Source organism: Condylura cristata, unplaced genomic scaffold (genome assembly GCF_000260355.1).
Source record: "Condylura cristata isolate star-nosed mole 26May11 unplaced genomic scaffold, ConCri1.0 scaffold00017, whole genome shotgun sequence".
Lineage (NCBI taxonomy): Eukaryota > Metazoa > Chordata > Mammalia > Eulipotyphla > Talpidae > Condylura > Condylura cristata.
Window position 1 is genome coordinate 11,658,250 of NW_004567118.1, and position 16,794 is coordinate 11,675,043.

Below are 16,794 nucleotides of genomic sequence, written 5' to 3' on the forward strand. Positions count from 1 at the left end.
ATCTCACTGCCAAGATTTAAAAATTATCCTGCCTTGTTATCTTAGAACAAAATTCTTTTCAAAATCTGAAGCATTACTCTCCTCTATCTTCCCCACACTTTTGATCTCTTTTATCCACAAAATATCAGTCTTGTGTTTCCTGTTTAACTGTGACTAACAACATCTCTATTAAATGAATTATCGTACAATTCATGTAAGACATTTTATTGAGAACCTACTATGTTCCACTTGAACCAAGATGAAAAGCCTGAGTGAATCAGCCTATTAAACAGATGAGCAGGCAGATACACAACATGTGGCATTTTAGGTCTAAGCTACGGATTTGAATGTGTTTTATGAAGGTGAAAATTTGAGAGACATCATATATAAGTAGAAATGTGGAAACCAGAGACAACAGAGCCCTCCCTGGTGGTGCAACAGATTAAAGAGCAGCAGTGCAAGCTGGCCTTAGCCCCTACAGTGTGAGTTTCATCACCTGCCCCAGAGCTGACCCACATGGTGCGGCAGACCTCTCCTGATCCACCAGCTGCTCCCTTCAGCAGTGTATTTGGTCGATCTGCTTGTTCTGCTCCCCACTTGGTCTCTGGTGAATTCTCTCACCGCCCCTGAACCTCTGGCCTGTACCTCAGTTCTGTATGCATAAATAAATAAATCTTTAAAAAGAAAGAAACCAAAGATAACAAACAAAATAGAGATAACTATAGCAGTTTGCAAAGAAAAGTAATTAGTCCTCAAGTAGCCCCAACTGGAGTATACATTGTGTATTGTATATTGTGATGTGTAGTCTCTCAGAGAGATCTGGGGGAGGGGAAAACACACATATGTTGCTTATAATATGAAAGATGTTCTCTGGTCTTCTGACATACTTTTGGGGTCCCTGGGCCCCAAGAAAAGAAAACCCACATGAGCATATTGAGGTTTGTGCCCTAAACACCAGCCAGTCTGCTCATCCTCTCAGAACAGACCAGGCCTGGGGCGAGGAAGACTGGGTTCTTTGTCTCCCTGGGAAGCTCTGAGAGGCTGCTTCTTGCTTTGATGGGAAAACCTGAAGATTGGATTTTCAGGATCAATAAGGCACTTTGTTGAGTATTTTACAGTAGAATGTGAAAGCAAATACAGAAGAACCCCAAACAGTGCATTCTCTTGGCGAGAAGCAACGGTGAGAGGACTGTCACTGGCAGTTCCCAAGATGGTCTTCCTCTACCCCTCTCCCTGCTTTCTTCCCTCCCTCCCTCCTTCTCTCCTTCCTCCCATTGTTCCTTCCTTTCTTCCGTACCTCTTTCCTTCCTCCCTCCTTCCCTTCCTTCTCTTTCCTCATTTATTTATTCATTTGTACTCTAACAAATTCCTTTGGATTCTGGAGTTCACTCCTTCTTTGGGACTTAATTGTTCCCAGGTAACCCATCCTATTTCTCACCTCAGTATAAGTCAGAAGGCAAAGAACAGGTGAAAAAAAAAAAAAGACAAAAACATATGACCCTTATTCAGGACTGGGGAAGGCTCCATGGAGGCTATTAGAGGGGAAGAGGAGGAAGACTTGGCATCAGTGAGGTTACATAACATGAACCAGGCTCAAATTATGTGCCAGCAATTTACATGAGTCTTCTGTGACTGTTTACATTGCTGTTTATTTTTTAAAAAATCAGTACTTATCTTGGCCACCTCAGCCACATGTAGCTGACATGAAAATACAGAACACCTTCATGAGACTCTCAATCCCCCAGCATCAGTACAATCCCTGTTCTGCTCAGTCACTACACCCAGAAACACAACCCCCCCCATCTTGAAACCACAACAAGGAAATCACAGTATTGGAGACAACTCTGGCCCTTGGGGAAGGTGACAGAGGCGCCAACCAGCAGCGCCTGCATTTGGTTCACTCAGTAGAAGCTGAATATTGCAAATACTTTCTGCAAGCTTTCACAGTTGGAGCTTTCTTTAGCTCAAAAGACCTCAACACAGCTGTTAGTTCATTTATCACCTCCCTCCATGGGCTTGGGAGGGAGACAAAACAGAACAGGAGTTCAAATCCAGACTCTACACTGGGTAGCCTTGAGCTAGTTATCTAAAAGTTCTGAGACTCAGTTTGTATTGTAAAATTAGAAAGATATTTCCTACCGTGAAAGATTATTAGAATTAAGTGAAACATTTGGAAGTGAAGCACAGTGCCCCCATAAACATTAATAGATGTTTTCCTAGCATCCTCCAAAGATCACTAAGCATTTGCTACCTATAAACCATTTTATGTTTTTGTTTAATTTAGGATTTTCTTTTCATCAAAGAAATACCCTTTATAGGGGCTCCTGCAGTACTCATAGCCACTGCTCTCCAAGGAATATGCTGGAATTCATTGCCCCACTTTAAAATGTGCTCGCAAACAATGAAGAGTAGATGAGGTAGAAAAGATGCTGTATTATTTCTTGGGGTCCAGCTGAAAGCATGCGTCTTCTCATTTTGTCCCAGTGGCAAGAGAAAGTGACTGGCATTTTATTCATTCAACAGCCATTTTTGGAAATAAATATGAGTCATGTTGTTGGTCCCTGGGGTGGGGGCGGTATAAAAAAATGAACAGGATAGAATATCTTCCCTGAAGAACTTTTAGGGAAGTAAAATTCCCATCCACTATGTATTTTTTGATGCCTACAATGCATAGACCTATATCAGGTTTCCAACAATACAGTTGGGGGATTAAGGGGAGAAAACCATACATCTCACATGTTCTTGGGTAAGTAAGTGAACTAATACATAAACTAGACAATTCCAGGTAATGATAAGTATTAAAAAGAAAAAGGATAAAATATTTGAGAGACGGGATGAGTTTAGTAGATATAATTTGGTAAGTTAGAAAAACAGAACATGCAGATGAAGCAAAATAGGTTCACTAGAAGGACTGGTAGGATCAAAGCAGCAGGCAGGGACCAGATTGCAACTCTCTGTAGACCGGGGGTCTGCAAGGTCTTTCTTAAAGGGTCAGGTAGTAACTATCTTAGGCTTTGAAGGCCATCTGGTCTCTGTTGCAATGAATCAATTCTGCCATTGAAACAATATGTGAAAGAATGAGTGGGGTTGTGTTCCAATAAAATTTTATTTATGGACACTGAATTTGAATTTCATATACTTTTCACATTATAAAATATTCTGTGTTTTTTTTTTTAATTTAAAAACAGTCTTAGCTCACAGGCTATGCAAGAACAAGCAGGAAGCTAGATTTGTCCTTCAGGCCTTAGTATGCCAGCACCTTTGAAGAGGACATTAAGGAGTTTGGACTTTACTCCAAGGGCAATTACAAGCTATCACTGATGCACAGTGATATGACTTATGGTTTGAAGGGACTGTTCTGGCTGCAGTGGAATGGTGGGGGTAAAAACAGAGGCAAGGAGACTGGTATGACTAGGAAACTGAGTACCAACTTATACATACTGTATGTATATTGAGTATTAAGGTGAAATGATGACAGCTTGGATGAAGATGATAGTAATGAAGCTTAACAAAATTAAAAGGATATCAATTTGAAATATATTGTGCCAAAGGGTTGAAAATACATGTGCTTTAATCATTTTAACATAAAATGGAGAGCATTCATGCCAGAAATCATGGCAGTTCAAATAACTCAGGGAAATCAGAGACTAACCTGACATTGCAGGAGCTTGAGCCTTCCCTGTGAGACAGTTTTTGACAGGAGAAGATGGGAGAGACATCTGCCTGGAACAAGGACCTGACTCCTGAGAACTGAACTTGCATGGTGATGGAACAAGAATTCTAGTGTTAAATAGGTTTGACCTATTTAAGCCTCCTGTCCTCATCTGTAAGAAAAAAAAAAAAAGTTCATAATGTGAAACTGTAAGCTTCCTGAAGTCAAGAACCATGTCACTAGCCTTTGCATGTTCCCACATCTAGCTGATCAATAATCTAAGATCAGTTCAATAGTTGTTTATGGACCTACTATGGTATATGCTCTGGCATATGCTAGTTGTTTATAGACATGTATTTATATATATTCCTAAGGAAATATTAGCATATATATAATCCTCAAACAGCTACTGGGTTAAAGAGGTGATTGCACCAACACCTACAACAAGAACAGTATTTGGTGCCCCCGAGACACAGCAGGGATTTAATGTTATCTTGGGATCAGAGAAGGTTTATGTGCAGAAGTGATACGGATATGGATTACTGTTGGAAAAAGAGAATAATGAATGAATTGAAAGTTGAAGGAAGGAGAAAGAACATTTCCAGAAAAATGAATGGCCTGTATGATAGAGAAAGGAGCCTGACATGTTTGAAGATGTAAATATCAATCAGAGAAGGAAAGAAAACTCGAGGAAATTGTGAAACTAAAAACAGAAGATGGAGAAGGACCAAATCATCCAGAGCCTTGAAAGCCTGGAAAAGAACAGAATTTTATCAGCGTCTCCATGAGAAATTAGAGGTGACTTCTGGGTTCACATAGACCTGGCTTTCATTCCCACTTCTGACGCTTGTTCAAAGTGTACTATTATTGGACAAATGACTTAGCCTATGTTGCAGAAGTATTAGGAGAAATAAGTGATAAAATTATCCATCTAAGAAACTGGTAGGTTTTCCTCCCTTGCATTACAGAGCAAATGCAGGGGGTAGTATGAAAGGCAGATTTCAGCTAAGTGCCCAGATGAAGAGTCCTTATTTTACAGATCACGGGAACAAAACAGGACTCTGGTGATTATGCACACAGGTCAAACCCACATGATGAGTCCCTGCTCCACTGGTTCTTCTACAAAATAGAATGGGGTGTCTACAGATCAAAAAGACATGGGTCCTGTCCTCAAGTAGTTTTTAATTAAAGTTAGAATAAGGAAAATGGGAAGTTAAAGTGGGTATAGGAGAGGGCTGAAAGAAAGTCAGATACTTAGAGTGCCCTTCTCTGAATGAAGCCTCAGTGTCTGACAGGAAAATTGGAATAATTTTGTTTTGCCCCGTGACTGGTTATTTTAATTCCCTGGGGTACCAACAGGCTTCAGACAGCTGTGAATTAGCCACATATCTTGGAACATAGGTGTCTAAGTCAGAGAGATGTTTCTCTGCTTCCCTTTAGAATGTTTAAATAGTTTGCCATGGCGCTCTCCCTGCAGGCAAGAAGAACATCACTCCACTGGAAACCAAACCAAACAAAAATCCCTGCTTTCCTAGGAAGCTTCCCCAGGGGAATCTCTTATCTGGTGGACTGGGTAGGATGCTGCCCAATCTCAGAGCATGGCAGGATGGCAGTGCCAACCTTCAGACCTCTAACTCCTTGGTTCTAAGTACCTGTTAGTGTTCGGCTAAAACCTTGAAGTCTTTCAAAGGCTAATACTTCTTTAATATACAAAAATTATTATCTGGACAGTTTCTCTTACAAAGTGGTCGACCCAGACACCTCATGGCAATATTCTAAGGAAAAAGGAAAAGTGAGTGGTTTATCTTAATGACCTGCTGAGCCTCCTCCTTTCAGTCCTCGGTGTCCTAAAAGTGTCATTCATAGAACCTAGACATTCATCAAATAGAAAGAATATTTTAATGTGTAATAATAAATGAAAATAAAGCACTTAATAACATGAGTGAAGCACAGATAATGCTTAGGCGTGGAGCTTTCTGTCCTCCGGAAGCAGGGAACTGGTTTGGCCTCTCCTACACACATCAACATCTAGGTGTCCATTGGTCAGCCCTCAACTCTGCCATCCTTGTTGTAATCAAGTCCGTGGATGCCTGCCTGGCAACTGTGTGCTGTGCCAGTTTCTGGGTCAGTCCTGGTTTGGGTAGGAAGAACTGACACAGAGTGCGTAGATACTTATGCAGCCCAGTGCCTGGGATCTGGCTGCTGGGCAGACCTTCCAGACGGTGACTGCTGGGTCACTGAACTTCCGCCCCAGAATCCTCACAGGACCACTCCTGCCTCCTAACAGGGTCTGCGTGCCTCATTTTTGTCTCCTGGTAACAGAACATTACCTGATTTCTGCATGAATACAGAGTACCCCTGTGACACTCCATCCTGATGATCAAGATAGACTCATCTTAAAGCAGCTACGTAGCTTGTGTCTGCCCAGTGGTATGATAGCAAATGCTCAACAACTGACTCTGAGAAAACAAAACAGGGTGTAATTGTGAGTGAGTGTGTGGGGGGTGGTGGGAGTGGAAGTGTACACTCTATTATAAATTTTACTGGTAGAATTTGAGCACAAAATTCACAAACCATCATAAAATTATATTGTTTGTAAATTCCCTAAAGCCTTGACTCTCCCAAAGTACTTTCATTTTGATTGAATGCTTGAATCTATAAGCCAATCTGTAACTAAAATCAACAAGCACCATGCCCATGTAAGTGCTGGCTGATATTTTCATTTATTTTAAGAAAGCAAAGCAAAAATAAATAAACAAAGACATGTTGGTATGTCACTCATTCATTGATGACATAAGTGACTTTGTTTTATCAATAGTCTTCAAGTAGTTGAAGACTAACGCCCAATAATGTCTAGTTACTCTGTGCTATTCACATGACAAAAACTTCCAACTTTCACCTGCATTAACATTTTCTCCATCGCTCTCTTAAGTGAACAGCAGTGGCAGAATTTCTCCTATAAAAAGCAAAGTAAATAGTTCAGGCTATACAGATCACCTGTGGTCTCTATAGCATATACTCCTTTGTGTGTGTATATATTTGCATCTGTTTGATATTTTTTTAACAATTCTTGAAAAAGGTAAAAACCATAGCCACCTTAGTTCTTGGACCAGACAAAATCAGACATTGGGTTGAATTTGACTCACAGATCTAGTTTGCCAATACCCGATCTAGAAAGTCCACAAAATAAAAGCTCAAGCTCTGGTTTGTGACATTGCTGATTTCTATAATGTAAATATTCCCATAACTTTAGCCTACCAACATGACATGTCAATAAGCAGGTTGGTAAGAGATCTAGAGTGGCACACCATTCTATACTACTCCTACCATACAGCCAGAACACTGAAAATGCAGTAAAATAAGAAATGATGAGCTTGGAGGACTCACTGCCTTTGTCTTTCATGGTTTTTTTGATACAATTTAAAGTGTAATGACAGTGGTATTTAATCTCTAGCTTGCAAAATCCTATATTTTAACAGTCAGCTCTCAAGATCCACCTAAGTTTATGCCAGGACGCCACTGCATCTACCCCACTTAAACACAGATGGGGGGGGCAAACTCTGACTTCCTCCATCTCCCTGTTATGCCTCCTCTAAAACTGACCCTATCATACCATCTACTCTTAAAGTTTCACACTCTGGCCTTTGTGATAAATCTGAGACTTACCCACTCATAGTTTAATGTTCTAGGAAAACCAGTAAATGAATTTACTGTGGAAAAATATCCTATAAAAGTAAAGAATAAAATGATTTTTGTATGATTTGAGGTTTAAGGGTTATTTATACTTCTGACAACTTCCCTAGTGCAAATTATTCAGTCTTTCTTCTCCGACTGCAGAAATCAGTAAGGAAGTTTTGTTTGAACACACAGGTTTAAGTAACTAATGAAGTACATGAGAGCTGAAGCTTCTCGGATCTCCTTTGAGGTATCAGGCTGCAACAACCGGGGCCTTCAGAAGATGATACATTCAGCAAACATTTCATGCTAGGCTTGAAAAGAGAGAAACAAATAGTAGTAGTAGTTGTTGTCAGAAGCATGAAAATGATCCCATCTTTCATTTAGAAGCCCAGGGGATCTAGAGAAACAGTTTAGATAAGTCATAACAGGGTGGTGGTGGCTGAGTTAGAGAATTGGAGCTGCAATGACCATGTATTTTTTCAAATTTTATTTAATCATTTACAGAACTATATAATTTTGGCAGAACAACTTCACACCTCAGATAGGCACATGCTTCATCTGCCCTCCACCAAAGCTCCAGTGCCCTATCCACTTCCCTCCTACGTGCCTGCCTCCCCCTTCTATTCCTCTGCCAACCAGTCTATTTTTCATAAAGACGACTGTGTGTGTGTGTGTGTGTGTGTGTGGTTACTTGTTATGCTGACATACTTGCAAGAACTCACACATGTAGTTTCCCTACCTCCTGCTCTATGTATGTTGCTCTATCATATGGCAGGCTAAATGAAGACACTAGGAATATATTGTTTTTATGATTGGTAGAAACTGACAATAAGTAATATAGTCCCGATTCCTACTTTGCTTCAAATGTTTTAGAAGTAGTGGATGCAGGAATGCTTTCCTAGTGTCCACCCCCCCCCCCAAAAAAAAGCCTTTGCCCTTAATTTAAATCATTGTTTTTCTAGGGAAATTTAATTTGGGAAAAAAATGTTTTTCTAATTAACTGGAAGACTGTGTGCTATGCAAACAATAAAGATTCTTGTTTGAAAGTAATGCATGCCCCTGCTCCTAGGACTACCAAGGGAATTTAAAATAAAAATGCAAGCAGCTCCGACCTCGTGTTTTGCCAGAGCTAAACAGAATTTCCAGATCCAGAGTTTTCACGTCAGTTCCCAATTTAAAACCCACAAGTGTTGAGCGGGTTCATGCTTCAGCAAGACACATCTTCTCATCTCTTGAAATGACTACATTTGATCTGTCTCTGGGTTTCCCGGCACGTCCCTCTCTCCCTTTTTCTTCCTCTAGTGCTATGGTTGGCCTGAAAGGTTAGAAACTGCACAATTACATGGATCAGGGGAAGATTTCATAATATCTGGTGCTGGGCTGGGCAGTCTAGCCAAATTCCGTTCATTAGCTAAGGCGCCGGGGTGAGTGTGGCCAGTCAGAATGTTGTTTTGGTTCCATAGAAGTGCTGATAGTGAGTAGGAAATAAACTTTTATTTTTTGGGTTCCTGAGAGGCAATATAGGCAAGTGAAGAGTCTGGGACCCTGGAAATCTGGCTAGTTGTTCTCGCCATCTCATTAGACAGTTTAAACAGCTCCCAGTTAGGCTTCTTTCTGACTGTAATTTTTCTCTCCTGACGGTGTTTTTGCTTATTCTTTATGGACCACCATCAGATTTCCCTACCTTTGATTTTAGGGGTCCAAAGTCAAGAATCAAGCATGTAACGCAAACATGTACCTAGCCATCCACATTGCGCCAGCTGCTATGACAGCAACTTCAGTGTGAATCCAATATGGTCTTTGCCCTCAAAGAGCTTATCGACTGCCAAGCAGCCAGAATACATAAAGCATAAACACAGAGCAATGAAGCAAGTGCAGTGACACAGAAACATTAAACTGCTATGAGAACAGCTTCCCTTGGAAAGCCAGGGAAAAGTTTGAAAAGGGAGAGACATTGCCCTATCCTGCTCAAATGAAGCCAAAGATGTGGTGGGGAGAGGGAAGATCAAATGAGAAAACAGAATAAGCAAGGAATCCAAAGTCAAGTGACTGAGGAGGCCAAGTGAAGAGCTAAGAGGAACCAGCACAAGAGGAAAGACTAAGTTTTACCGCATACTCCTCCTGATGTGTGAAAAGGATAGAACAATTCTAGACTTTGGGGATAGCTGACTGTCCATGAAATTTAACAACTGCATAGAAATTAGACATTAAAGTGCTATTTCTTTAATGCCTTTTCTTTTGCCTATTCACCTCTCAGAAAGTTGGCCTGAAACTTGAGTGCTATCAGCTAAAGCAGAGTGTACTAGCCACACAGTCTACACCATGAGGCTTGAGATTTATCTGAGCTTTACATTTTTCTTCTCTGCTTGTGCACCCTGACATCTGTAGGCAGGTGTGTCCGTTCTTGTCACTGATTCTGTGACATTTTTCCTCACGTAATAGAGTTCAGGAAACATTACAGATCCTCAGGAACCCTTTTTCTTTTCATGCTGTTGGCCTATAGCTTATATGTCTGCCATGGTGGAATTCAGCTAGGCTCTCCTATCCAACTGACTCTTTTTCTAAAGCTTAGATAAAAATGAAATATTTGTTAAAATAATAAAACATCACATTTAAAAGAGTCACCATTATTTGATATAAAATATAGTGAATCACAGTTTGAGCTAAGGCCAAATTTTAAGAAATACTAACACCTAAGTTTTGTCTGGTACCTTTCTTGTTAATTTTCAACTGCTATGAGCCATTGCATGATTAAACCCTGCTTCTATTTCCCAGACCTAAGTAGAAACAGTTGTCCTGATCTTTATCTTAAAATTATAAGTATTATATAGTTTTAAACTTCATAATCATGGCTCCAAACCCTTCAGGGACTTAGAGCAGACTTATAAGTGATTTTCTCATGGCTTTAATATTAAGTCTTAAAACTACCTACACTTAATTTTCCAGAGAGACCACGCTAAGTTGCCTTCTTACAATTCCCAGTTGGCAACCCAAGTAATTCCTGCTCACTCTGCTGTTTCGCTCCCTAGTTCTTGAAATGATCAGAAGTGCCTTTCTTCATGTCAAAAGACCCCACCAACCCAAGGCAATGAATAGAAAGGAAAGACCTTTGGTTGTCCCAGAATACGCTGGCCGCTCCAATACAGAGAATTTATTTTCTTCTGTGTGAATGTGCTCTTTCTCTATCTCCTTCCCCTTTAGCACCCAGGCGTGCTTTAAAAATATAATCAGTGTTGAGTGTTTGACTCTCGCTGCCTCCCAAAGCAGGACCACACTCCTTAAAAACATGCTTCTGTTTGTTTTTTGTTTTGTTTTCCAAGAAGTTAGGCCCTCTATGCCACCTGAAACATGCTTTGTAAAACATATCTCAGCAGAATATGAACAGCTTTGAGTCAAAAATAATTTCTTCAAAAATTTTATAGATGATATCTTTGATCAAAATTTCATTAATCACTCGCCAAAAAATCTGGTATTGTTCCTACTAATCCCTTGTCTCCCTTTGGGACCTCATCCTTTGCCTGGAACCAGAAACCCTTAATAATCTTTAGGTTGGAGCTCCACCATTCTGTCAATCATAGCTTGGCTCAATAGCAAACAAAGATATTTTTGTTTCCAGAGTTTTCCCATTTTCTTTTCTCTTTCTAGATATCCTTATAAATTTGCTACTGATTTTATTTTGTTTTGTTATGACACCGTCAATGATTTCTTTTGTTTGTTTAAGCTAGAATTACATGCGACATTATTCTTTATTTATAAACCTTTAATTTGACTTTCAGTGACTTGGCTTCTTTAAGAAGAAGCCAATACATACAGGTATATATAACACACATATTAAAATGCATAATATACACACACACTAAATACATATCTAATGTGTAGGTACACTTATACCCATATAAGACATATATTCAAATACACTTCTATACACACTAATTACATCGCTAGAATATTAATTTAGTTAGGAATTTATTTTATTATATATACATTTTTTACATCACTCTTCATTTGATTCTAAATGGATTTTACAATATTCCTGAGAACCTCAAAAGTCAAGAAACTAGAGAATGAAGAGATTCAGCTGGAAGAAAAATATCTCTATATTGGAAAAACCAGTCGTGCATATGTGTGTAAGTCAAATACATACATATATATGTAAAATTACAGATATATATTTAAAGATACATATACATGTATATGTATATTCATACATGTATTTGATCTGTAAAATATTTAGTAAGTATCTCCTATGCACCAAGCACACACATCCTGGAAAGGAAAAGAATAAATGACATTTTTCTTATTTCAAGTTTCTCACAATCTAACAAGAGAAAAAGACACATACAATAAAGTAATAAATAAATATACAATATAAGCATATAATAAATCTTGTTTTATATGAATAAAGGACTTTGGGAGGACAGAAACAGGTGTGTTTAATTATTGCTAAAGAATTTGAAGCTGGATTTGCTAGGTCATAAAGGATTAGAGGGTTTCACCAAGGAAAGACTGAAGATGAGCCAGACATGGAGACAGAAATATGCAGAATGAAGAGGTAACAAGGATCTATGGAACAGCGATTTTGTTTTCGGGGGTAGCAAGGTAGGAGGACAGGAAAGTAAGGTTGGGACCAGGTTATGAAAGTCTTTGAATGTCTTCTTAAGTTCTCATTTTAGTTTGAAAGCAACTGAACATTATAAGAAGGTTTTAAATGGAGAAATGAAATCAATTTCTCTAAATTTTAAAGTTGTAATTTGGGCTTAAGAGTATATAAGAATGGCCCTCCCTGGTGGCACAGCAGGTTAAAGAGCAGCACTGCGAATCTGGCAAAGGCTGCTTTGGTGCGAATTGGATCCCCTGCCCTGGAGGTAACCGGCAGGGTGCTACAGCCCTATCCTGACCCGCCCGCTGCCCCCCTCAGCAGTGTACTTCATCAATCTGCCTGTTCTGCTCCCCACTCTGTCTCTGGTGAAGCCTCTCACTGCCCCTAAACCTATTGCCCATACCCCAGTACTATATGCATAAATAAATAAAATCTTTAAATATATATATGTGTATATATATATGTGTATATATATATACAAGAATGAGAAGAACAGAAAAATCAAGGAGGATAGTTAATCAGTTATCAATCAGGCCTTCAAACAAATCAATAGCAGAATTAATGCTAGTGATTATAAAGGTCTGTTCTAGGCTAATTTCAGTGTGCGGGTAGAAGATAAATTACAGAAGAGAGTTTTAAAGTCGAATCTGCTGGGTTTTGTGACTGTGAGGAATTGAAGGAAAAGAGGAGGCAAGTAGGGTCTGAGATTTGGGGTCCAGTAATTGGATATGGGCGGTGCCATAAGCCAAGATTGAATAAACAAAAGGAGGAACGTTTCCGAAAAGGTTAGTTCTTAGAGGATATACTCAAGTGTATATTCACAGGGTGAAGTTAGAGCCCAGGGGAAAGTTACACCTAGAAAAGTGAATAAAGTCACTAGTGAGAGCAAGCGTGTAGAAGTTAAAAATAAAAGTCAAAAATTAAATACCCGGGCCCTCCCCTGGTGGCGCAGCGGATTAAAGCACAGCACCAAGAAGCTAAAGACACTTCAGCATGAGTTCGATCACCGCCTGCCCCGGAGGTGACCACATGGCACAGCAGAACTCTCCTGACCCGCCCGCTGCTCCCCTCAGCAGTGTACTTCATCAGTCGACCTGTTCTGCTCCCCACTCTGTCTCTGGTGAAGCCTCTCACCACCCCGGCACCTCTGGCCTGTACCCCAGTTCTGAATGCATAAATAAATCAATCTTTAAAAAAAATTAAATCCCCAAAGGTCATCACATTAAAGGGAGATGGATAAGAGGGACCATAGAGAGCCTGGAAAGCAAGTTCAGGTGGGTGGAGAAACAGAGAAAAGGTATAATAGAAACTAATGGGAAAGTAGTGCAGAAAGTAGAGAAGGCCAGAGTGTCAGGGCTGCCAAGAAAACGCATCCCCATACCAGAGCACAGGAATCTGACAGGGCAATTTTAAGAGAGTTAGCAAGTTAGGTTTCCAGTAGCACCTTGAAGAGAAGCAGGAAATGAAACACAACACTCTAAAGCAGAGGGCCTCTGTAACCTGCGGGAAAGAGAAGGATTTGGGAATGATTTTGGCTTACTTCTTAAATAATTAAATGTCACAGAGTAACTAACAAATTTTAAGGCCTAGAACTTGTCATTATGAGGTTTAAAAACATACAAACTTTGTCTTCCTCATGACAATCTCCTTCATTTAGGATTACTTTAAATCCTGCCATAGGTAAATTGTCAACTACCTTTTATTGATCATGTACAATTTATTTCTCCTAACGATAGTGTTTCAGCCAATGGAAAGAACATGGTCTCACAGTAAACTGGGGTGTTAGAATTTGGACAATTTAACTGTGGATCAATACCCACTTTGAGGATATCATGTATGGGGGATATCACTGATGAAGTCAACCACAAATCCTAATTCCTTGACAGAAGATAAGCCAATGAAAAAAGACTAGAAGAAGGTATCGAATCAGGGGAACAGTACAAGAACACTAAAGAATGGGAATGCATCCCCAAAATAGATAAATAATGTAGAAGGAATGGCAGGAGTCTCTTGATCTGGGATGAGAACATTATTTAGACTTGAAAGAAGTCTTTCATAGAATAATGAGGTGAAGACCAGACTTGGACACAAATAGACGGTAAAGTATTGATGTACTCAATCAATGCAATAAATAAAGTTACAATACAATTTAAGTAATTTATCTTCTACATACAATGAATTTTATATAAAATGTGCCTGAGTATGGATGGTTCTCTATGCCTATATATATATATATACATACATATACATGTATATTTAAGATGTATTAATCTTAAAGGATTGACAGATCAGGGCTGCTTTTTATTCATAATTATAAACTTGGGAACTTACTTTTCATCCCAAGTAACATGAATTTTTATAGGCTAATGAGGACAAATTTCTTATCTCTAGAAGGATTATATACCAGTTTCTATGATGCTTCTTGATATATAACTAATTTCATTCCCTCCTTTCTCTCTCCCCCCACTCCACAGTGGAATGGAGCATGTCTAAAGACTTTTGTCCATTGGCTGGTGAAATCATCATGGAAAACTTACAGACCCTGAGATGCACAATCACAGGACTTACAACGGTAAATGCCAAATCCTCCTTTTAGACTTCCTATTTGTCTGTGCCTAATGTTTGTGCAGGGGTTTTGGTAGCAAATGCATACTCTGGAAACAACAGCCAACACCCAGTCCTCTGGCAACAACTGCCACTCGTTAAGCGTGATATGTCTGGTATCCATAATCTGAACTCCACAAAGGAGTGAGCAAACAGCATGAACCACTTTGTAAGCTGCCATGTTCTACGGAGATCAGAAAAAGACTGGCCTCATGCAAGCCTTGAAGGCTGCTGCTCTCTGGATCACAGTCTAATCTTCAGGGGGGATCAAAGGCTCTGAGAGATCCAATTTTGACTCCCTGTCTGATGGTAAAAATAACAGCCTCATCTAACCCTCACCCCCACAGCCTCAGTTGAGATCAGTCATCAATTGGAGTCACACAATTTCCTGAGAGAAATCCTTTCCCTAGATTTAAAAAAAAAAAATCTGCCTAAATCTGCTTTCACAAAATAAAAAAGAAACTATATATGGTGGCATTACATTTCTCAGTAACCTGAACCAATTTAAACTGTGAATGAAAAACTCAAACTATGCTTATTTGTTCAACCGATTTAAACTCAAAAGTTAATTATTTAGAGAACTATAAGCCATTTAAACATACAAAATGCAAAAAATAAAAATACTAGTGAGTCTGTTTAAATTGCAAGAAATCCTGTATTTCCTCCAACAATTAAAATGCAACAAAACTTGATCATCAAAATCTTTTTTAATCAAAATTTTTAAAGTAAACTTAAACTGATTATACACACACACACACACACACACATACATAAACACATTTTGGAGGTTCAATTCAAGTAATTAATAGCTTGGGACTTTCATCTATGAAAAAAGAAGATTTTTTATTCTTTTTCTAAAAGGTTAATCAATTGAAAGTTATATATAACATTTAATGCTGAAACCCAGCATTAAAAAGCTGTATTAGATTGCATCTCTTCAAGTTTGAACCAGTTTATTCTAATAGAATTCTTGGTGGTTAGGTCGCCACCACAGAATCGTGACCTTTGGGCCTAATCACATGTCTACACCAGAGGCCAGAACTGTGTATTACCAGAGCAAACAAACCCCTGAGTGGGTGGCCCCCAGAGATGCTATCAGCAGAAGACTGATTCCCAACCCTATGGCTCACATGATGGAAGGGGGCCAGAAGAGAACCCTAGGGAATTTCCATTGCTCAAAAGAAAAAGTGATATGGTAATAAAAATGGAAAACTCTCCATAGAGAGTTACTCTAATATTTGAACTAATTTTTATAGGGATTAAGTTTTTCCACTTGGTCGTCCAATGAGAGCAGTGCAGACACTGCCCTAATCACATAAAAGCCTAGAAGTAGATTTACACTTCTACAGAATCGCCATAACTTTGAGGTAAATAGAAACCCATTTTTAATGTTAAAATAATTAACTTTATAACAGGGTAAGGCCAACATTATTAAATCCCTAGCAAGGCCTCTACAAAGATGTACTATTATTATTATTTTTTTTACTTCAAACACCATTTTGCAATTTTTGCAAGCAACATTTTTTATCAAATCTGGCCTCTAAAATGCCCCCTTGGGTTCATCAATGGGAAAAAAATTCTACAAAACAAAAATGTAAAACTATACAAAACATTTTAAAAGAATGTAAGCAAACCAAAACAGCCCCTTAATTCTTCATGTGATAAGACATTAAAGAATATAAAATCTTTAACACTCAAGTAGTTAATTTTAAAATGTGTGAATAACTGAGTAAAGAATATTAATCACAGCATCATTTACTGTGCCATAGAAATGTGAAAATTCCCTGAATGTCCACCAATGAGAAATTGGATAGATAAATGATGGCATTTGCCCCATATGAAATACTACAATGGCCCTTAAAGAATGAAACAGATCTCTAATGTACTAATCTGAACAGATATTCATTGTAATTTAATTTTAAAAGCAAATTAGCCTGCTGAAAAAGGTAAGATGGCAATGGTTGTTGCCTCTGAGGAGAAAGAGGTGAAGGTGAGAAATTGCAGTATGGGTAAGCTTTGTGGAATGGTGTGACATTCCTAATCTCACCTCAATTAAAATAAATTAACTCCAAAACATTTTTTTAATAATATAATAGTTTATTTTTACATCATTTTTGCCTTTTCCATCTCAGTTGCAATCCCCATGGGCTTCCCATCATCAATTCGCCAGTGTTCCATAACCATAGCCCAGTGCATTCTCCCCGACCACCCCCCCTCCACACACACATACACACCATTTTTTGTCCCATTCCCATGTAAAATGTCTCTGGCATATAGTTGT

The 16,794-nt window shown here is 38.9% G+C and overlaps 1 protein-coding gene across 1 annotated transcript in view; it reads left to right on the forward strand.

The window, feature by feature from the left end:
- The window catches only part of ANKFN1 (ankyrin-repeat and fibronectin type III domain containing 1), a 119,562-nt gene that overhangs the window by 66,518 nt on the left and 36,250 nt on the right, over positions 1–16,794 (forward strand). Inside the window, exon 8 of the mRNA XM_004685007.1 lies at positions 14,384–14,481. Within this exon, the coding sequence (XP_004685064.1) occupies positions 14,384–14,481 (98 nt within the window). The remainder of the gene's footprint in view (positions 1–14,383; positions 14,482–16,794) is intronic.